The sequence below is a fragment of the Canis lupus genome, chromosome 1, assembly GCF_003254725.2.
Source record: "Canis lupus dingo isolate Sandy chromosome 1, ASM325472v2, whole genome shotgun sequence".
In the NCBI taxonomy this organism is placed as follows: domain Eukaryota; kingdom Metazoa; phylum Chordata; class Mammalia; order Carnivora; family Canidae; genus Canis; species Canis lupus.
In genome coordinates this window covers 119390740-119412746 of record NC_064243.1, presented here as the reverse complement: position 1 = coordinate 119412746, position 22007 = coordinate 119390740, and the positions used below count along the sequence as shown (strand labels likewise).

General features: G+C 46.4%; 1 protein-coding gene across 7 annotated transcripts in view; it reads left to right on the top strand.

Moving 5' to 3' along the window:
- The window catches only part of TDRD12 (tudor domain containing 12), a 70292-nt gene that overhangs the window by 9103 nt on the left and 39182 nt on the right, over window positions 1-22007 (top strand). For 6 of the 7 annotated variants that reach the window (XM_035712095.2, XM_025425229.3, XM_049095978.1 and 3 more), the window contains exons 2-8: window positions 1039-1197; window positions 3323-3459; window positions 6651-6770; window positions 9322-9377; window positions 10461-10546; window positions 15891-16080; window positions 16821-16913. In XM_035712095.2, coding sequence (XP_035567988.1) covers window positions 1129-1197; window positions 3323-3459; window positions 6651-6770; window positions 9322-9377; window positions 10461-10546; window positions 15891-16080; window positions 16821-16913 — 751 coding nt within the window. In that variant the 5' untranslated portion in view covers window positions 1039-1128. The other variant, XM_025425230.2, reaches the window with a different exon arrangement.

Sequence of the window (22007 nt, the reverse complement as noted above, 5' to 3'; positions counted from 1 at the left end):
GGCCCACTATTCCTTTTTTTCCAGCTATTTATTATTAAAAAAATACTCCAATATTTAGAAAAATAGAATACTAAAGTGAACACCTGTATTCCTGCCACCAGGTACCTAGGATCCCAAGTCTTGGGATGTCATTGCTTTTAGGCCCTTTCAATAGGCAGACTTAGGAAATAAATACACTTGAAAAGTCACGAATTCCTATTGATGCTTTCAAGTCAAATTTAACTTTTTATTTTACATCTGTATCTTCTAACAATGAAAATCTTGGTTTCTAATGACACTGATCTACGAGGTGCATTCAAAGAAGTCTTTCATCCTCGTCCCTTCTATTCCTGGCTTCCTGTTGGCAATGACTTGTGTTTGTTTCGGTTTATCTGCCGTCATTTTTTTTAATATGAGCAGAATATATGTGTATTCATATTTCCTTCTCTTTCTTACAAAAGACATAGCATATTGCAAAAATGGAACCTTGCTTTTGTATTTTGTTATGAATATTTAATTAATTTGCAAAAGAGCACAAACGGGCAGTGGGAGGCAGAGGGAGAGAAGCAGGTTCCCTGATGAGCAGGACTCGATCCCAGGACCCCAGGATCATGACCTGAGCTGAAGGCAGATGCTTAACCCCCTGAGCCACCTAGGCACCCTGTTACGGATATTTAAAAAATACAAAAGATGGAGGGCATTGAGGTCTGCTTTTTAAGTCACAGCACATAATTAAAATTTACTGACATGTTGTTGGTTATGTTTTTTTTTTATTTTTTTACAAGTTTTAGAATTTTATCTTTGCATCTTTTACCTTTTATCCAGCTTAATTGAAATGTAATTGGCATAAAACTTACGAGTTTAAGGTGTACAGTGTGATGATTTGGTCTATATCAGAGGTATTTTATCTTTTACCTTTGGTCTATTTAGGACAGAGGTACTCATCTAGAATTTGTTAAATCACTTAAGTTAGTAACAGTTATCCATGCCTCTAAGGTTTATTATTTTATGGTTCTGCTTTTAAACCATGCATTGTTTTGTCTTTTAAAAATTTTACAGATTGAAGATCCAGGATGCTTCTGGGTTATTATAAAAGGATGTAGTCCCTTTTTAGATCATGAAGTCGATTATCAAAAACTGAATAGTGCCATGAATGACTTCTATAATAGCATGTGCCAAGATATAGAAATAAAACCATTAATGTTGGAAGAAGGGCAGGTATGTATCTGAATGTACTTTAAGCACTGTGTCTTTCACCACTACTTAAAATGCACACTCTTTTGGCAATAAAAGCTTGTATAGTATTTTAATTATCTATAATCATTGCCTTGTGCGAGGTTCAGGCTGGTTTTGGGAAGCAGAGGTTATACAAGATTCATGTGGGGCAGCAGGAGATGGAGTGTCCTCCAAGTTCAAGCATCCGGGCTGGGAACCAGAGGGTTATTCTAGAGCTATCACAGGTGTGGGGGCCTCAGCCAAGAGGGCTTGAGGGTTTTCAGGCTAGGGCCAGTACCTCCCTTGTGCTGCCTGAGACTTTGGCCAACTCATGCTTGTTTATTTTCCTTCTCGCATCATCACCCTTTCTTACTTTCTTGCAACCTTTGCTCCCAGGCCCATTGTCTGATTCTCTCTGCCCATAGTCACTTTTCAGAAGAGTTTGAGTTTTTCTACTGGAAAGAGGTTTATAATTTTTAAGTTATGAGAAAAATGAGAAATTACTTGAATCCGGTCCCCCTTTTAAGAAAATCATCATTAATAACATTTCTTATTCTTTTCCATACCATTAACTTGTTGGCCAAAGTCATGAGCAGCAAAAAGGAGGCTTCGCTGGTGCAGTACGGTTCATACTGGAAAGGTAGAAGCATTGCTTGAGTGTTTCCCTTACTGACATAGAGGTTCGTGCCCAGCTGTCTACACGGGTGTCCAGGGGTCTGTGTTGTTTTTCTCTCTTCCTCTTCATTTTTTAATAAATATTTTGTTTATTCATGAGAGAGAGACAGAGGCAGAGACACAGGCAGAGGGAGAAGCAGGCTCCCTGTGGGGAGCCTGATGCAGGACTCGATCCCAGGACCCCAGGATCACGCCCTGAGGCAAAGGCAGATGCTCAACCGCTGAGCCACCCAGGCGTCCCTCTTCCTCTTCATTTTTAAAGTACTGCTTGAACTCATGGCTTTTAATATATCCATGCACTGTAATCGTTGTTCTTGATACTTAAATGACCCCACGTTGGGTTGGTGGAAGCCCCATAAGCCCCCAGTTCAAGGCTGGCTGGCTGCTTTATTACCTGTTTGCACCATTCCTACAGTTTGCTTTGACTTAAGCATTAAACAGAGACACCCTCCCTCCTTTGGCACGATTTCTCTCTAGTGCTGGACTTTGCGATTCTGTGCGGCCCCCAGGAGCCCACCTGTTGCGAAACGGCAGCTGCACGTGTCCAGCTTCAGTCCTGGAGCGCAGCCGGCTCACCTCCTCCTGCTGGACGCAGCTCTCTCCCCGGGGGCTCCTCACGAGCCTGCGGGCAGCGTCTGGCTTGCCTGTCGGGGTCGCAGTCGAGTCCTCTGTGGCCTGACCGTCCACCGGGACATCAGGACCCAGGCGGCTGTCCCTCCTGCAGGGCAGTGTCCCTGGAGCGGGGCCGCGGGCGGGTGCTCATTTCTTGAGTCTTGGAGCGGCAGTTGCTGGAGACTGGGTGCAGGGCTTGGGACGCACCGGCAGCCACGTCGTCCCTGAGCTGGGGCTCAGCTGCAACAGCAAATAGCAGACCCACCGGCTGCAGTAACAGCCCTGCTGTGGGACTCGGGGGTCCGAGCCTGGGGCACGGGTTCGCAGGGGTCTGGCAACCTGCTTGGCGATTGTTTCTTTTTTTCTTTTCTTTTTAAGATTTTATTTATTTATTCATCAGAGACACACAGAGAGAGGCAGAGACACAGGCAGAGGGAGAAGCAGGCTCTATGCAGGGAGCCCGACGCGGGACTCGATCCCGGGTCTCCAGGATCAGGGCCTGAGCCGAAGGCAGAGGCTCAACGGCCCAGCCACCCAGGCGTCCCATTGTTTCTAAGCTGTGTTTTCTGCTTGAAGAGGGCAAAGCAACACGTTTTCCTTCTTTTACTTTCAAAAACTTGTTCTTAGTTAAGGAGTCAGACCGACCATAGTGGGGGAGCCACCGGTGGGCCTCGGGGGCCCCGTGCCCCATTCGCCGCCCAGCAGTGGGCAGCATGGGCAGCCCGGCCTCCTGCCACGCCTTCCTCTTCCCGGAGGCACAGTGTGGGCTGAGATGGTTTGGGGGTGCCTCTTGGTGCTCCCTGCACCCCGAGGTCTTACCGCTGAGGGTTCTTCGTTGTAGGTCTGCGTGGTGTATTGTCAGGAGCTGAAGTGCTGGTGCAGGGCCGTTATCAAGTCGATCGTGTCTTCGGCAGACCATTACCTGGCGGAGTGTTTCCTCGTGGATTTTGCCAAGTACATCCCGGTGAAATCTAAAAAGTACGTACGGGCTGCTTTTGCCGTAGGCCCTTTACGGAGACGACAGTCAGTATTAAAGGAGAGTGTCCGTTTACACAGTGAGAGGATAGAGGTCGTGGAACTGGAATGTTTTTAGTTTTCCATGGGGAAGGCTTGCAGATTGCGGCTCTCCGTGCAGCCGGTGTGGGAGCAGGTGCTCACAGGGAGGACTCGGCCCTCCAGCTGGGCCCTCCCTCCACCTTCCTACCTGGAAAGGCCAGGTGCTCACCCCACCGGGGCTCCCCTCTCAGTGCATTCCTGGGATGCAGTGGGTCCTGCCGGAGGCTCAGCTGCGGGGAAGACGCCACTGGAGGCGGAAAGTCGTCTCATCCCCCCAGGAGGGGTGTGTGTGGGTGCAGCCTCGGGTAGCGGGGAGTGGAGCACCCTTGGGGCACTCCTGAGGGCATGACCCGCAGCTCCAGAAGGTGGGGGACGGTTCAGGAGGAGCCCTCCTCGGCTCCAGGACCACCCTTTAACAGTTGATCACAAAACACTGGCCACGAGTCAGCCTTTGTGTTTGTGGTCAATTTTTTCCTACTTTCCCATCCTAGCGTAAGAGGTTATCAATTTAATAGTTAACGTGAGGCCCCTCCTTCCAAAAGAGCGATACCAGACAGACCTGAGTTGCATTAAGAGTAAAGAATTTCATGGCAGAAAGGCTTCTCAGACGTCGGGAATTTGCAGATATTTAAGAAAAAAAAGGTAGAGGCCTATTCTAGCTTGTGATTCTGCGCTTTTATAACCGTAATTGTTAAAAAAGTAAAGGTTGTGTTTGTTTGGAAAGATTTTTAGTATTTGGAGTTTGAGGCAAGAGAAGCCTGTGATTAACTAGTGTGCAGGGAGGCCTCGAGGGGCAGGTAGGACGGCCACCGTTTTCTGAACGGGGAGACGAGGCCGTGAGGCTGCCCGTACGGGGCATCCAGGACTGCTTCTGTCAAAACGATGTGTCCAAGTGGTCCGCGGGCTGAAGAAAGGAAATAAAGGTGCCGAGCAACGTATCTATCAAATCTCAGCCCCTTTTTTGTGCAGAATTGGTGAATACTAATTATAAAAACATATGCTCAAAAAACACAGCCAACAGCCGCTCATTTACAAAAACTGTGATTCAGGTTGTGTATTAAGATCGAAAGTTTATATTCCCCAAATGAATGAGAACATACAATGTCCTTCTCCGATTGACTCATTTCACTCAGCATCATACCCTCCAGTTCCATCCACGTTGAAGCAAATGGTGGGTATTTGTCATTCCTAATGGCTGAGGAATATTCCATTGTACACATAGACCACATCTTCTCTATCCATCATCTGTCGATGGACACCGAGGCTCCTTCCAGTTTGGCTACTGTGGCCATTGCTGCTAGAAACATCGGGGTGCAGGTGTCCCGGCGTTTCACTGCATCTGTATCTTTGGGGTAAATCCCCAGCAGTGCAATTGCTGGGTCGTAGGGCAGGTCTATTTTTAACTCTTTGAGGAACCTCCACACAGTTTTCCAGGGTGGCTGCACCAGTTCCCATTCCCACCAACAGTGCAGGAGGGTTCCCTTTTCTCCGCATCCTCTCCAACATTCGTGGTTTCCTGCCTTGTGAATTTTCCCCATTCTCACTGGTGTGAGGTGGGATCTCATTGTGGTTTTGATTCGTATTTCCCTGATGGCCAGTGATGTGGAGCATCTTCTCATGTGTGTGTTGGCCACGTCTATGTCTTCCTCTGTGAGATTTCTCTTCATGTCTTTTGCCCATTTCAGGATTGGATTGTTTCTTTGCTGTTGAGTTTAATAAGTTCTTTACAGATCTTGGAAACTAGTCCTTTATCTGACACGTCATTTGCAAAGATCTTCTCCCATTCTGTGGGTTGTCTTTGAGTTTTGTTGACTGTATCCTTTGCTGTGCAAAAGCTTCTTGATAAAGTCCCAATAGTTCATTTTTGCTTTTGTTTCTTTTGCCTTCATGGATGTATCTTGCAAGAAGTTACTGTGGCCAAGTTCAAAAAGGGTGTTGCCTGTGTTCTCCTCTAGGATTTTGATGGAATCTTGTCTCACATTTAGATCTTTCATCCATTTTGAGTTTATCTTTGTGTCTGGTGCAAGAGAGTGGTCTAGTTTCATTCTTCTGCATGTGGATGTCCCTTGTTCCCAGCACCATTTGTTGAAGAGACTTTCTTCCAGTGGATAGTCTTTCCTGCTTTATCGCATATTAGTTGACCATAAAGTTCAGGATCCACTTCTGGATTCTCTATTCTGTTCCATGGATCTATGTGTCTGTTTTTATGCCAGGACCACACTGTCTTGATGACCACAGCTTTGTAGTACAACCTGAAATCTGGCATTGTGATGCCCCCAGATATGGTTTTCTTTTTTAAAATTCCCCTGGCTATTCGGGGTCTTTTCTGATTCCACACAAATCTTAAAATAATTTGTTCTAATTCTCTGAAGAAAGTCCATGGTATTTTGATAGGGATTGCATTAAACGTGTAAATTGCCCTGGGTAACATTGACATTATGTGTTCTCATTCATTTGGGAAATATAAATAACAGTGAAAGGGAATATAAGGGGAGGGAGAAGAAATGGGTGGGAAATATCAGAAAGGGAGACAGAACATAAAGACTCCTAACTCTGGGAAACGAACTAGGGGTGGTGGAAGGGGAGGAGGGCCGGGGGTGGGGGTGAATGGGCAATGGGCACTGAGGGGGGCACTTGACGGGATGAGCACTGGGTGTTATTCTGTATGTTGACAAATTGAACACCAATAAAAAATAAATTTATTATTAAAAAGATCGAAAGTTTAAAATCTGAAGTAGAAGTGACTTGACAGGATTGCTCATTATTTCCTAGTGTTTCTTCGTCTGAGGAGCCTTGTTAGACATGACTTTCCTAATACTCCCTGCCCCCACAGCATGGAGCTTTAGCACCAAGGAGGCACTGGATACTTGTGTATGTTCTGTCTATTAAGAAGAGTAAGATTTTATTCCCTCCCCGCTCCGAGGATCAGCTCCCCACACACGCACGCACCTGGGCAAACGTCTCCAGCACCTGCTGCTGCTGGCAGCTATACGAGGAACAGAAAGAATTGGTTTGGGCCTGTTTTAGGTGGATCACATGCGTGTACTTGAAAGAGATGTGTTCTGCGTGAGTTTTCTTTAATATAATAGAACTGTTTCTGTTTTGCTGTTAAGCATCCGGGTTGCAGTAGAAACTTTCATGCAGCTTCCCTACCGAGCGAAAAAATTCAGGCTGTACTGCACGAAGCCTGTTACGTTACACATTGACTTCTGTGAAGATAGCGCCGAGATTGTGTAAGTGCCCCTGGTAACACGTGCTGAATCAGAGGAAACATCTGAAATTGAGTGTGTGCTGTTTATGTGGAACCTGCTCCCCTTGAGAAGCGCTAGGCCGTTCCAGAGGCCCCTTGTTCTTCAGCAGACCTCTGGGCAGGTGTGTGTCTATGGCACCTGGCCACGTGGAGCTCCCCGGGCAGCCCCCCCCCCCCCCAAGGCTGCACTTGAGGGGGTTTGGAGCAGGCTGCAACTTCTTTTAATTTACAAAGAGTAATAAAATAACTGTAAGGTGAAACCCTGGGACTAGGATCATGGAGCATTAAAAAAAACCAAAAACAATCCATTGCCTTTTTCCCCAGCCCTTACCCCATCCCGTCCCCGACCCCCTCCCACCAGGCCTCTTGGGACCTGTTCAGGCTCTGAGCTTACAGACCTTGTTCAGTGCTTTATTTGTGTTAATTTGTGTGGAGCCTTTCATGAAAATTAGAACCTACTGCCTTATTTGCACGTTTAACCCAAGAATGTGCGGAAGCTCTTTGCTAGTACGTGTGCTGCTTTCTCCTCTTGGACTTCCTGGGGTGAACATAACTGGCCACTGGCTGTGTTTAACCATTCCTCTCTTGAGAGCCAGCTGGACTATCTCCAGGCCACCCTGTGCTGCACATCCCCGCAAGAATATGGATAAATCCAAATAAAGCATATGGGGGTGCACATACCAGCCCACACCTCCCCCCCATCGTTGCCCTGTTTTCCTAGTCTGGGCCACACTGCCAGGGATTGTGCAGGACTAACCAGGGGCCCTGCACTGGGCAGCACGGTGGCAGGGGTAGGGCTGCGATCTCCACTGTCGTGACCTGAGTGCTACCTGAGGCCCTGGGGCAGCTCTACCTTTCCACTGCTACCCCCACCAGGGACCATGGCATTATGGGAAGAAAAACCAGGGCACAGCACAGTACCCGCTTAGCTTGTATGCCCTGGTGATGTTGCATCTTGTTCCCTGGACTTGGAAGCCACCTTTCCAGTGGATGCTCTCACGGGATGTGTGAAGACCCTCCATTCCCACTCCCCGCACCCGCAGCACCTGTAGTTCCCGTGAGATTGTAAGTGCATCCCCCCAGGGCTGGCCTCAGAAGCTGTACTAGTAGGTGCTGAACCCCTTTGTCCCTGCTGACGCCAGTGTGCCCCGCCAGGCTCCCTGCGCCAGCCCAGGCCACCTCTGTCCTCAGAGACTCGAGGCCAGCGGGTCCCCTGCGAGCAGCACCCCTGCCTCCCACCTGTCCCCCAGCGCAGCCGTCTCCCTTCCTGCCAGGGCTGACTCTGGTGCCCGTCTGCCCCCGTCCAGCTCCCCCTCTGTGTGACCACCTTCGCCAGCCTTGGGCACACCCTCAGTGTTTGCAGCGCATCTAGGATGTCTGTCTCAATGCGTGAATTACGGTTTTTATAGATTTTGTCACATGGTCCTCCAGAAGGACTAGCAGCGTATCCTCATGTCACCAGGGTACAGAGAAGGTTGCTTTTCCCACGCAACGCTGACTATCATCAGGCTTTTTAAAGTTTTGCTTGTTTGTTGTATGAAAATGGTATCATTTTCCTTTGTATTTTTCTAACTTGTGAAGTTGAGTGTCTCTTCTGTGGTTATTCACGTGTGTAAGAGATAGACACAGACTGAAGGACTGGTTTACCTGTTAATGGCCTAGATTGATTTTTCTCTTGGCCCATTTTCTTATTAGGAATCTACTACAGGTTTTTTTTTTTTTTTAACTTACTAGGTAATTTTTGGTATGTGTAGTAAGGTTTTAAAATTACTGTCTTAATTTTTTTTTTTTTTACTTCTTTTAGGAACACTGTGATTTTCTTGGAGTAATGTGCTCAATATCTTTTTTAGTAGAAATAGAGTAATACCTTCGCCTCAGCGTGGGGTTGGGTGCTTTGTTACTTCTTTTGATCCTTAAGCAGGATGATGAGGGCATCTTTGGAAAATCAAACCAGCCGAGAAACATCAACGTATCACTCTACCCTTACTTAGTTGTTTTTGTTCCATGCCTCAAAATACTGGTTCCTCCTCATCTTCCGCTGTCTATGGCTCTTAGGATTTCCTTTCCACAGCACAGGGAAGGGCAAGATCATCAGAGGAAAGTGGGAGACAGAGGAGAGGTGTGGGAACACCATGAGAGCCTGGCTGGTGTCTTTCCCCCGGCCACTCTAGCGCGGTGGTCCAACTGGCACACACAGAGCCCTCGCTCTGTGCCAGCCTGTGTGGCGGGACACCGCATGCGCAGCATCCCTGCCCCGGGAGCTCGTGTTCTGGCTGCGGACACAGGTGGGTCCCTGGTCCCTGGGGGGCAGGCGTGGCCCGTTCTCAGAGAGTGTGTGCACTGGGTTACAGGCGGCAGTGCGGAGAGGAGCCCGTGGCAGCGTGCAGCTGAGGTCCTCACCGCCAGAGCAGAGCCAGGCATCACACATTCAACACGTAATCTCAGAAACATCCAGCATGTGGCTTAACAAAGTGACGTTGGTGTCTTAGCCTCAGAGTGTTATTTGGTAAGCTTGCATCTGTTTACTGTTCCAGACCAGCCAAGAAGTGGGACAGTGCAGCTGTGCAGTACTTCCAGAACATCCTAAAAGGTAGGGCAGGTGCAATCACCACCGCGACCTGCTTTGAACTGGCGCCCCAGCTGGTGTGCTTCCCATTGACAAGGGGGTTCGAGATGGCCACGTGCAGCTGTGTGCCCCTCCTCACAGGGGCACATCTGTTACCTGGGACTCCTCCTGCCCCATGTCACAGCAACTCTGCACCCCTGAAAGTTTGGGGGTGGAGGTGGACATAAGCAATTGAGAGTTGAAATTAGAAGGGGCTGTTTGAGTGAGGGACCCTTCGTCTACATGGAAGCTGCGCACTGCAAGATAGATGTCCGTGCATTTCCCTGAACCGGCTGTTGATGGAAAGCTAGACTTTTTTCCTGGGTACTGATCGTGTAATGATCCCTATTGCCGATTTAAAGTGTGTGGTCTGTCTCAGAGCAGCTGTACAGTGTGTTCTCTCTGTAAAGTACAGCCTCCTGGGCCAAACCCCTGGCAGGCAGGTGCCAAGTCGCTGTGTTCCAAGAAGTGAGTATGAAATGCCTGGGGTGCTGGCCCTTTTCCACTGCCCCCTGTCTGGGCAGAGGAACAGCCAGATGCTGGACCCAGTGGAAATGGGAGGCCGGGAGGGTCTCTGGCTTTGGAGTCGGGGCCCTTGCGAGCCCACTGGGAGACACAGGTGTGGAAGAGCCAGAGCGCCGGGGATTGCATCCTGCCCGCGGCTTCCCTGCAGCCTCCTCTGGGCCGGGTCCCTCACCTGTAAGTGACAGGGACAGGTGTGCCATGAAACATGTTTGCGAAGGACTTAGCGTGGTGCCTGAGGGTCCCCGGGCCTGGGGCTGCGGTTTGGGTTCTTGGGTCTGAGTGGCTGAGGGCTCTGACTTGAAGGGTGCGCGCAGGGTGGAACGGACTCAGGTATCAGACTGGCAAGGAGACTTGGGAAGAGGGCCAAGAACCACCAACTCCTCGCCACGAGAGCCTTTGCCTCCACTCGCTCACCCAGCAGGGGGAAACCATTAGATACAGTGATGCTGGGCGATCCTAAGTGGTTGGTGAAGATTAACAGGTGGAATAGGATTGTTCCAATATCAGCTGATGTATTTATTGTTTTTCATTTATGCTATTTAGCAACCACCCAGGTGGAAGCCAAATTATGTGCTGTGGAACAAGACACTTTTGAGGTCTACCTTTATGCAACCATAGAAAATGAAAAAGTGAGTGAAAGAATCGTGTTTTAAAAATGTTTTATCCTTACTTAAATTTTCTGTGTTAACGAGACAGAGTAAACACCAAGGAAAAAAGAGTGTCATTCACACAGCGTGGAAAAAATTTTTTTCTTTTGGAGAAAGGGCAGGGGAGGGGCAGAGGGGGAGAGAGAGAATCTCAGGCAGGCTTCACGTGGAGTGCAGAACCCAGCAGTGCAGAACTTCTCACAACCCTGAGATCGTGACCTGAGCCAAGAGGAGAGTCAGACGCTCAGCCCACTGAGCCACCCTGGCGCCCCAGCGCGGAAGTGCTCTTAATCTTTTAAGGTCTGGCGTAGATCAGAAGTCAGCCAGAACTGTGTTTTCTTTTTTTGATTGTTCTTCAAAATCAGCTCAGTGTTTTATTTAGGCAACATTTTAGTTAACAGACAAATTATTCTTACAGTGATGAATATAAAATGTCATTTTCTTGTAACAGGAGGTAATTTTTATAAAGAGACGTTATTTGATGTGGTTTGAGTTCACTGCTTCTTTTTCTCCCCGTGATTGTCTCACTGTGTGTAGTACATGCTCATCGTAGAGAGTGGAGGTAACACGAGTAGGAAGGGAGTGGGCGTCCCAGGTGAACTCCCTGCCCCCGGTGTCAGCTGTTACCATTAGGGAGGCTGCCCCTTATGGAGGGTGGCTCAAGGTGCAAAAGGTGTGCACCGAGTGTGGATGTGGATGGAGGTGCAGATGCACGGCTACTCAGGCCCACGGAAGGCATCTTCCCCACGGATTTATGTTAAAACTTACTTTTGAAATAGTTTCACACTTATCGGAGAAGTGCAGAAATAGGACAGAGGCTTTTATGTGTGCTTGACCTGGGTTCTCCTTACGTTAACCATGCAGACTAACGCACAGCAATTAAAACCGGAAAATTAATGCTGATAAAGTGCTATTTTAATAAATCCACAGACCTAATTTGAATTTTTTCCGTGTTCCCACTGATTTCCTTTTTGTGCTCAAGGACCCAATCCAGGATCCCACACTGTCTCCTTAGTATCCTCCAGCCTCTCCTCATCTTTTAAGACCTTGACGCTTATTTTGTAGTTATATGACGGTTATCGTGTTGTTGCTCAGGTTGGATTTGTGTGATGGGATTAGATTGAGGTTGTACATTTTCGATGTCTCCAGGCATCCTGGGGGGGTTGGTTTCTGGTGTTGAAATAGCTCATCACTGGTCAGGCTGACCTTCAATCACCTGGTTACGGTGATGTTTGCTGGTGATGGTGGTGTCCGTGGGTGTGTCCTATAGAGTTACTGCTTTTTCCTTTTCAAATTAAGTATCTTATGGAGAGATGGTCTGAGTCTGCAAATTACCCTCAGTGATTCTTGCCTGCAAAGCTTCTTTCTTTTTTATTTTTTTGAGCAAAGAAGCAGTAACTTATTTTTTCATTTTTTAAAAATTTAAATTTGATTAACATTTGTGTATTAAGAGTTTCAGAGGTAGAACTCAGTGATTCATCGCTCACATACAACATCACGTGCCCTCCTTAATGCCCATCACCCAGTTACCCCATCTCCCCAACTCCCTTCCCCTCCAGCAACCCTCAGTTTATTTCCTATGATTAAGGGTCTCTTACGAGTTGTCTCCCTCTCTGATTTCATCTTACTTTATTTTTCCTTCCCTTCCCCTATGTTCATCTGTTTTGTTTCTTAAATTCCACATGAGTGAGATTATTTGATAATTGTCTTTCTCTGGTTGACTTACTTCACTTAGCATAATACCCTCCAGTTCCATCCACGTCATTGCAAATGGCAAGATTTCATTCTTTGATGGTTGACTAATATTCTGTTGTGTGCAGAAGATAGACATCTTCTTTATTTGTTGATGGGCATCTGGGCTCTTTCCACAGTTTGGCTATTATGGACATTGCTGCTATCAACATTGGGGTGCAGGTGCCCCATCTGATCACTACATTTGTATCCTCGGGGTAGTTACCTAGTAGTGCAATTACTGGGTCATAGGGTAGCTCTGTTTTCAACTTTTTGATGAACCTCATTGTTTTCCAGAGTGGCTGCACCAGCTTGCATTACCACCAGCAGTGTACGGGGGTTCTCCTTTCTCCACGTCCTCTCCAACATTGTCATTTCCTAACCCTGCAAAGCTTATCTGTAAGGCATTCTACCTTTTTAAAAAAAAAATATTTTATTTATTTATTCATGAGAGACACACATAGAGAGAATGAGAGAGAGATAGAGAAGCAGAGGGAGAAGCAGGCTCCATGCAGGGAGCCCTATGTGGGATTTGATCCTGGGACTCCAGGATCATGTCCTGGGCCCAAGGCAGGTGCTAAACCGCTGAGCCACCCAGAGATCCCCCCCCCCTTTTTTTTTTAAGATTTATTTATTTTGAGAGGAGAAAGAGAGAGAGAGCAAGTGTGTGCATTGGAGGCAGAGGGAGAGGGAGAGACGATCTTAAGCAGACTTTCCGCTGAGCCAGGAGCCTGATGCAGGGTTCAACATCACGACCTGAGAGCATGACCTGAACTGAAACCGAGTCAGACACTCAACAGACTACACCACCCAGGAGCCCCAGGCCTTCTACATTTTAATTGGAATTCTATAAAAAAAGAACTGGCCCTTCTTCCTCATTTATGAATTGATTCAGTAGTATCTTAGTGTGGACTCTCGGCTGTTTGTTTTACTCTAGGTTGATATAATCCATTACCATCATTATTTTCTTGCTCAAATTGTCTCAGATTTGGCCATTAGCAGCTGCTTCAAAGTGGCTTACGTGTCCTTTCAGTGTGCCCCATCATTGTTGAAAACTTCCTACTTTTGGTACCACGAGATGCTCTAGGCTAATTTTGTCATTTTCCAGCTCAGCCACTTCTCAAAGAAGAGTGGTTATTCAGATAGCAGGACCAGGGCACAAGAAGTGCTCCTTGCTACTGGGGTGTCTGTGATTGTAGGCCCGCTCTGCAGTTAGGAAGCACGTGTGTGTGCACCAGTCTACACGCACGCAGATTGATGCCTGGGTCCATCCATATGTGTCTTCAGAGCTCTGGTACTGGGGCGCCTGAGTTCAGGGCTCGGGGTCGTGAGATCGAGCCGCACGTTGGGCTCCGTGCTGGGCTTGTAGCCTGCCTAAGATTCTCTCTCTCCTCCCTTTCTCTCCCTCCCCCACTCACACGTGTGCACGCTCATTCTCTCTCTCTCAAAAAAAAAAAAAAACGCTCCGGCACCTCTCACTCCAGTCCAGCCTGACAGCATTCCTGTGGCCTCCCCCTTCTTTATCTTGACACCTGTTTCTAACAGCGAGAAACCTGCCCTTGGGAGCTACAGTTACACCTAATTTGATTAATTCTAATATTCACATAAAGTAATCCTGGAATTGCTCACCCATGTTCCTGTGAAAAAGACGTTTGTCTAAAAACAAACAGCCTGCAGCAGCCCAAACACTGTATTCGGGAGTTACTTCCAACAGTTTTCTTGCTTCATCTTGATGATGCTACTGGTTTGCAAATAAGGCTCCTTTGTTATTCCTTGTGGTGCATTTTGGGTTCCCCGCGTCCTTGTCAGTTTCCCCTGTGGCTTTTCATTGCTTATTTTCCAGTTTGGTAAGAATAACACAACGTTGGCTTTTGGACTAGTCTAGTGAAACATCGTTAAACTTCTCTACTGACCTGTTTCTCTTCTTGCTATTCCAAGTAGGTCTCTTTCCCTTTGTGGCCGTGTGCAGACGAGGACTTGTTCTTACTTCACAGGGAGTGACTGCAGAGGGTCCGCTTTTTAGCAGAGAGGACTTACAGCAGATGCGTGAGGTCAAAAATTTGCCAGAAAAAGAAAAACGGGGCCCACCATCCTCTTCCAGCTCCCCGAAGAAGCACAAGGATACCCGAGGGTGGTCTGTTTTTGGCCTGGCTTCTTTCCCGCAAGAAAATTATTTCAGGATATATCCACATTGTTTCTTTTACTGTCAAATGCTCTTCCATTGTCCAGTATATTTTAGTGTATTTATCTGTTCACTTCTTTTGGAAGTTAGGGCTGTTAGAGAAAAAACTGCTCTGAATATTCATGTTCGGTGCTTCCTGTGAACTGTGCATTCATTTCTCTTGGGTAGATACCTAGGAGTCAAATTTCTAGATGGTGCTGTAGGTATCAAGAGACTGCCAAACTGTTTTCCAAAGTGGTTAACTATTTTTCAGTCCCATCAGCAGTGGGTGAGAGTTCCAGTCCCTTCTGTCCTCTTCAGTGCTTGTATGGCCGCCTTCATAGTGTAGTGGTTTCTCATTGTGATTTAACTTTGCTTTTCCGCAATGACCTATGACGATGAGGAGCTCTTCACATGCTGTTTGCAATCCGTGTACCTTCTTTGATGAAGTGTGTATTCATATCTTTTGCCCACTTTTTGGATAACTTTTTAACTTAAAGTATAGTTGATAACACAATGTTTCAGGTGTACAACAGGGTGATTTGGCAAGTGTAGACCTTACGCTAGGCTCACCACAAGTCAGCTTCCACCTGTCACCGCACGACACCATTACAGTCCCATTGACTGTTCCCTATGAACCCTTTATTCCCATGACTTATTCCTCCCCTACCTGGAAGCCTGTACCTCTGACTTCACTCTTTTGCCCACCCCCCTGCCGTTCCGTCAGTTCTCTGTACTGATGGATCTGTTTCTGCTATTTGTTTAAACATTATTCATTTGTTTTTTCACTGCACGTATAGGTAAAATCATGTGGTATTTGTCTTTCTCTGTCTTATTTCACTAAACATAATACCCTTTAGGTCCATTCATGTTACAAATAACCAAAATCTCGTCTCTTTATGGCAGAGTAATATTCAATTGTATTTTGCCCATTTTTAATTGAGTTGTTTTGTCATCTTTTAATTGAGTTTTCAGAGTTGCTTTATGTATTCTGGATATATGTCCATCCAGATACAAGATTTTAAAAATATTTCTTCCTATCTGTGGATTGTCTTTTATCTCTTAACCAATGTCTTCTGAAGAGCAGAAATTTTAAATTTTGATATAGTCTGATTTATCAGCTTTTCCTTTTATGATTTATCCTTTGTAAACCCCCCTCAGATTCTTGACTAGCAGTCATGTTAGCTCCCCAGTGCTTTCAAGAAGATATTTCATATTTTGCACAGAGTCTTAGTCTTTCTGATAAGGAGGGTTGACCAGAAGTAACTACTCCACCATTACTAGAGCAGAAGTCAAGAGATGGGTTTCTATCAAATTATGTTCTATAAAATAATTTTTTCTCAAGATTGAATTTTGGGGTTAACTTTGGGATATTTTCTGAACAAGTCACTTGACTCCATTTGTCTTATTCATGAAATGTTGAAAATTGTGCAGGTCTGTGTTAACGATGATCTGGTTGCGAAGAACTTTGCTCGTTATGTATCACCCAAGGAGAATAAAAATGTTGATTCTGTAGAGAAACCAAGACTGAATATAAAGTCAACATCCTTTTCCAGTAAACTCAATCCTGCACTTACTCTTTGGCCAATGTTTTTGCAAGGAAAAGATTCTCAAGGAGTGGAAAGTGAGTGGATTCTCACCGATACAGGTTTCTTTTAAACTGTCTTATTTATATGAATCTTACTGTACTGACATAAGTTTGTACAAACTTTTCCCCATATGGAGGCAGAGTCTTGGACTCTGAATTTAATATTTTACCCTTAATCCTAGTGGATCAGTGACAGGTTTTGAAGTTCTAAGCTGCTACAGTTTGCTTTTATGAGACTAGGAAAAAAACTATTCTCAATTTTTTTTTTAAGATTTTATTCATTTATTCATGAGAGACACAGAGAGAGACGCAGAGCTCAGAGCACAGGCAGAGGGAGAAGCAGGCTTCATGCAGGGAGCCCAGGACTCCGAGATCATGCCCTGAGCTGAAGGCAGGTGCTCAACCGCTGAGCCACCCCAGGGATCCCTGTTCTCAATTTCTTATTAACATGGAGTTATCTTTTCAGAAGTCCATACATAAGTTTATAATTTAAAGATGTTACCAAAACAAGGTCAAATACTTACCATTTTAGACACTATTAAAAAGAATTATTTATTAATAGGGAAATAGACTGTCATGGACAGTGGAAACAATTTTAAATGTTTCTCTCTGAATTCAGTTTTCCTTAATTCATTCATACTGCTTTCCTGCCTGGAGTTAGGTCTCCCCCGACCTTCCAGCAAGAGCAGGAGCTGAAGTGGTGTGCCAGTGCATTTTGCATTTGTTGTTGGAGCTTTATTGCATGTTTTAATCCTGAATTGTGTTCTTTCTGTCAGATTCACATGGCTTAACTTTTCTGGCTCAGTCTCTCCAGCATCCGTGGCCCAAGGGTGGTGTTGGTGACCTTGGCCCAAGTGCTGTGATCCTGGGTAAGTTCACTCACTTGCCTTATTTTGTAGCATCAAAGGATGCTCTCAACTGTCTAAAGATAATAAGGGTTGTTTAGAAGGGCTGTGGTAATTCTCTTTCTCTCTTTCTCAGTCTCGTGGAACCAACAATTTATGGGGCAGATGCTGACAGAATTTGCATTGCAGTCCTTAGAGGATTTTTTAAAAAGATGTGTTTGTGTAGTAGAGTGTGTGTACATGTGCAAGCATGGGGGCGAGGGGTACGGAGGGAGAGAATCCCAAGCCGACCCCCGCTGAGCACGGAGCCCCATGGTTTCTGTAGCCCCGGATTGCTGGACCCTAAGCATTTCCCGCTCTCCCTTAGTGGGGTCAGTGTCGGGATGCACCTGTGTGTCTTGATGGTGAAGTAAAGGAAAGCTGATGTGAGATATAACTGGTTGTGGTGTGTCACAGATCCATTAGGTGTTACTTGGAATCCAGGCAAAGATCTTTTCCTTGTACACATGGAGAGAAGTTATTTTCAATTGTATTTTAATTTTTGGCACTTCTCCTTGAAGTTGTCTTGCGGTTTTCTAAATCAGAGTATCATGCTTTGTTATTACTTGGTGAAACAATCAACTAGCAGAGAAGAACTGAAAAGTGATGAAAAGCAACTTTCTCTTCCCCGCCTCTCCTCACCCCAGGCTGTTCCCCGGAGGTAAACCTTGATCGTTCCCCTTACCTATTTGTTTTGGCGGATGTTTCCAGATTTTGAAGCCCTTAATGATTAATTTTCGATCCCGAGGCTTATCAGTCCTGTTGTGCCCAAAATTGCGAATCCGAGAAACCACCGAGGAGCCGATACCGATGCAAACACACGAGGGTTTATTTACAAGCTCGAGCTTGGGTCCAAGTACACCCGACACAGCGGAGCAGGGACTTGGACCCCGAGACTAAGAGGCGTAGCAGCTTTATCGGGGCCAGTGGCCCATGGGATACGCAGAAAGCTGCACAGTCATGCCGGTCCACACGCAGGGGGCCGATTGAATTACACCTTACCCTATAGGATCCACTTGAGCTGGCCTATTACTTTGGTCAGAATCAGCGCCCAGTTTTGGGGGGCACAAAGCAGGGTTACATTGTTATGAGCCGATTTCCGATTAGGGTGTGCCCAGCGGCTCGCCTAGGGTGGGGCAGCGCCTTAAGCAATAAGCAGGTCATGTGGGGGTCATAGGGGAGGTGGCCGGGGTAGCACAAAATGGAATCAGTCCTGCTCTGCTTGTCCAGGGGTAGGGGATTGTTGTTAAATTTCCTGGGTCCCACAAGTCCTAGACGCTGTCTTGACTCCTCGGACAGCCTGCTCACACAGCCCAGGAGCCCTGGGGCGTCAGGACCACCGTCAGGGCTCAGCAGGGAAGGAAACAAGTGTCTGCTTTCATGGGGCCTGCATCCACTTTCTTAGGGAGATTTTTATTTTAGGATCATCACAGATGTAATTACGGAAGAGTCGGAGAACTTTACGCAGAACTTTTTCTGAAGCCTGTGAGGATAAATTGCTGCCTGGATCTCTCCCCATTACTGGAGTGTGTTTTACCCAGAAACAAGGTTATTCTCAAAAATATTCACAATTGAGCCAGACAACTCAGAAGACCAGCACGGACGCATGGCGATCGCCGAAGCCTCAGGTGCCAGGCAGGTTGGGCCACTTGTCCCCGCGACTCCTTATGGCACAGGGACGCGGCTCAGCATCACCTTGACCCTTGTGAAGACTCTAGACTGGCTGTTGAGCAGAATATCCCTCAGCTGTCGCAGACATTTTGTCATGACAAGATTCAGCTTATGCGCCTGTGGCGGGGATCCCTCCAGGGATCCCTCCAGGGAGGCGCTGTGCCCCCCCATTCCACCTTGCCAGCGGATGCAGAGCTTTGGTTTGTCTCATTGCTGGTGAAGGTCCTTTTGATGGCTTCATGAAGGTGTCACCTGGCAGGCTTCTCCACGGAAAGTTCTTCACCTTGTAAATATTTTATAGGCTGCTACCACGGAACTTAAATATCTGATTCCTTTTCATTTGCTCATTAGTCCACATTAGTATGGGTTCCTCTCTGAGACCCTGAAATAAACCATTTCTCCAAGTTGCCCTGGCTCCTTTTTTTTTTTTTTTTTTTTTAAGATTTTTTATTTATTTATGTCAGACAGAGGCCGAGACACAGGCAGAGGGAGAAGCAGGCTCCATGCAGGGAGCCTGAGGTGGGACTGGATCCCAGGACTCCAGGATCACACCCTGAGCTGAAGGGGGCGCTAAACTGCTGGGCCACCTGGGCTGCCCTACCCTGGCTCCTTTTAAAGGAGCATTTCAAAGCCGAGATGTGGGAGTGAGGTGTGCCCCTTTCTGTGGTGGTGGTGTTGCTCCCACGCCCTTCAGTGGACAGAGCTGGGGGCTCTCCGTGTATGTGCACCTGTGCACACACACGTTTACGTCTGTGTCTGTTTGCATCGGTGTATGACCCATGTACTGAAAACCAGGAGTTCACACCAGTACTTCCAGTTGGCGGGATTGATCCCGCTGCTGCTGGGTTTCTTCTGGCTTTCTGCCTTCCCAAATTCTCATGCCCCTCTGTGAGTGTGAGATTCCTGTCTGCCTTTATCCCTACTGCAGTTACTTATGGGGTCAGTCTTCCAGAGAAGCAACCACTCTGGTTTATAAATAACCGGTTGTTCACTGCCGTTACTACCCTTTCTGCACAGATGCGCTCCTCACTGTGTCAGCTGACAGCACTGCCACCCCTCAGACCTCACCTGCCTCCATCACTCACCTGGTTCTGGCTGAGACCCACCCCCTGCCATCCACAGCCACCCTGTGGACGCTGTCTTCATTTCACTTCCCCGGAGATCCACTTCTGCTTGGGTTCTGCATTCCCACTTAGTTGCCTCTCACTCCCACCCTTGGGAAGGCACCCTCATCACCTGACCTGGTTCCAAGCCTCTCCCCTCTTCCACCCCCACTGGGCACTCACCTCACTCTGCTTGGGCTCCAATGTCTTGCTCTCGGTGGAGCAAGGGTTCCTTCCTCTGCTGGCACAGATCAGATGCCCTTCTCTCTGCCCCCACCTACCAGTTTTAGGACTGAATTGTGTGAGTTTTTGCAAACTGTGTCTTTCGAGGAATTGACCCAGTTCATCTGGGTTATCAATTGTGTGAATGTAGAGTTGTTGATAGTACTCCTTAATTATCCTTTTAATGTCCATAGGGTCTGTAGTGATGTTTATTCTTTCGTTTCTGATATTTGTAATTTGTGTCACCTGGGTTTTTCTTAGTTAACTTTGCTAGAGGCTTATTGTTTTTATTGTTTTTTTTCCCCAAAGAAAATCATGCTGTGGACTGAGTTGTGTGACCTGGAAATTCATATATTGAAGCCACAACCACCTCGAGCATGACTGTATTTAGAGATAGAGTCTTTAAGAGGTTAAATGACATAATAAGAATAGAGCTCTAGTCCAGCAGGGCTCATACTCATACCCTTGTCTGAAGAGGAAAAGACACCAGAGTGCTCCCTCTCTTTCATGTGAGAATACACAAGAAGGCAACTGTCTCCAAGCTAGGAGGATAGCCCTCACCAATTACTGATTTCAGATCCATCTTCTTTTCTTTTTTTTTTTTTTAATTTTTTTAAATTTTTATTTATTTATGATAGTCACAGAGAGAGAGAGAGAGAGAGAGAGAGGCAGAGACACAGGCAGAGGGAGAAGCAGGCTCCATGCACCGGGAGCCTGACGTGGGATTCGATCCCGGGTCTCCAGGATCGCGCCCTGGGCCAAAGGCAGGCGCTAAACCACTGCGCCACCCAGGGATCCCTCCATCTTCTTTTCTGATACATACATTTAATGCTGTAAGTTGCTTTCTGAAGTACTGTTATCACTACATCCTACAGATTTTGATGAGCTGTATTTTAATTCTCATTTAGTTTGAGGTATTTTAAAATTTCTCAACATTTCTTCTAGATCCAGGGGTTATTTAGAAGTGGGATGTTTAATCTCTAACTAACTATATTGGGATTTTTCCAGCTATCTTTATTACTGAGTTGGTCTAATTCCATTATGGTCCGAGAGTATACATTGTATAGTTTCTGTTCTTTTAAACTTTCCATGTGTTTTTATGGCCCACGGTGTTTTGTGGCTCAGAGTGTGTTCTGTTTAGGTGTATGTTCCACATGAGTTTGAGAAGAAGGCGTGTTCTGCTGTTGAGGAAGGTAGGCTGTAGACGTCAGTCATATCCAGTAGACTGATGGTAGTGTGGAAATCAGCCGTATCCTTGTGATTTTCTGCTTGCTTGCTCTGTGCATTTCTGATAGTGGAGTTTTCAGGTCTCCAACTATTATGGATTCATCTGTTTCTCCTTGCAGTTTAATCAGTTTTTGTCTCACATAGTTTGAGGCTGTCTACTTAGGCATATACACATTAAGGACTGTAATGTCTTCTCGGAGAATTGACTCCTTTATCATTGCAGAATGCCTCTGCCTTCATAATTTTCCTTGTTCTCCAGTCTACTTTGTCTGAAGTTGATAGAGGTACTTTACCTTTCTTTGCTCAGTGTTAGCGTGGTGTATCTTTCCCATAATCTCTCTGTCTTTATATTTAAAGTGGGTTTCCTGTAGACAGTGTATAGTTGGGTCTTGTATTTGTTCACTCTGACAACCTCTTTGCTTGGTGTATTCAGACCATTGCCATTTAAGGTGATTATTGAGGGGTACCTGGGATGCTCAGTCGGTTAAGCGTCCATCTTCAGCTCAAGTCATGATCCCAGGGTCCTGGGATTGAGCCCCGTATGGGGCTCCCTGCTCTTTGGGGAGCCTCCTTCTCCCTATCTGTCCCTCCCACACACACTCGTGCTTTTACTTGCTCTCCTCTCTGTCTCAAATAAATGAAAAAAGTCTTAAAAAATAAAGTGATTATTTGATAGAGTTGGATTAATACTGACCATATTTGTTACTGTTTTCTATTCATTCCCTTGTTCTTTGTTCCTGTTTTTGTCTTCCACTCTTTGTCTACCATCTGAGTTTTAATTAAGCATTTTATAAGATTCTGTGTTCTTTTCTTTCTTAGCTTATCAGTTATACCTCTTTTTCACTTACTTTAGTGG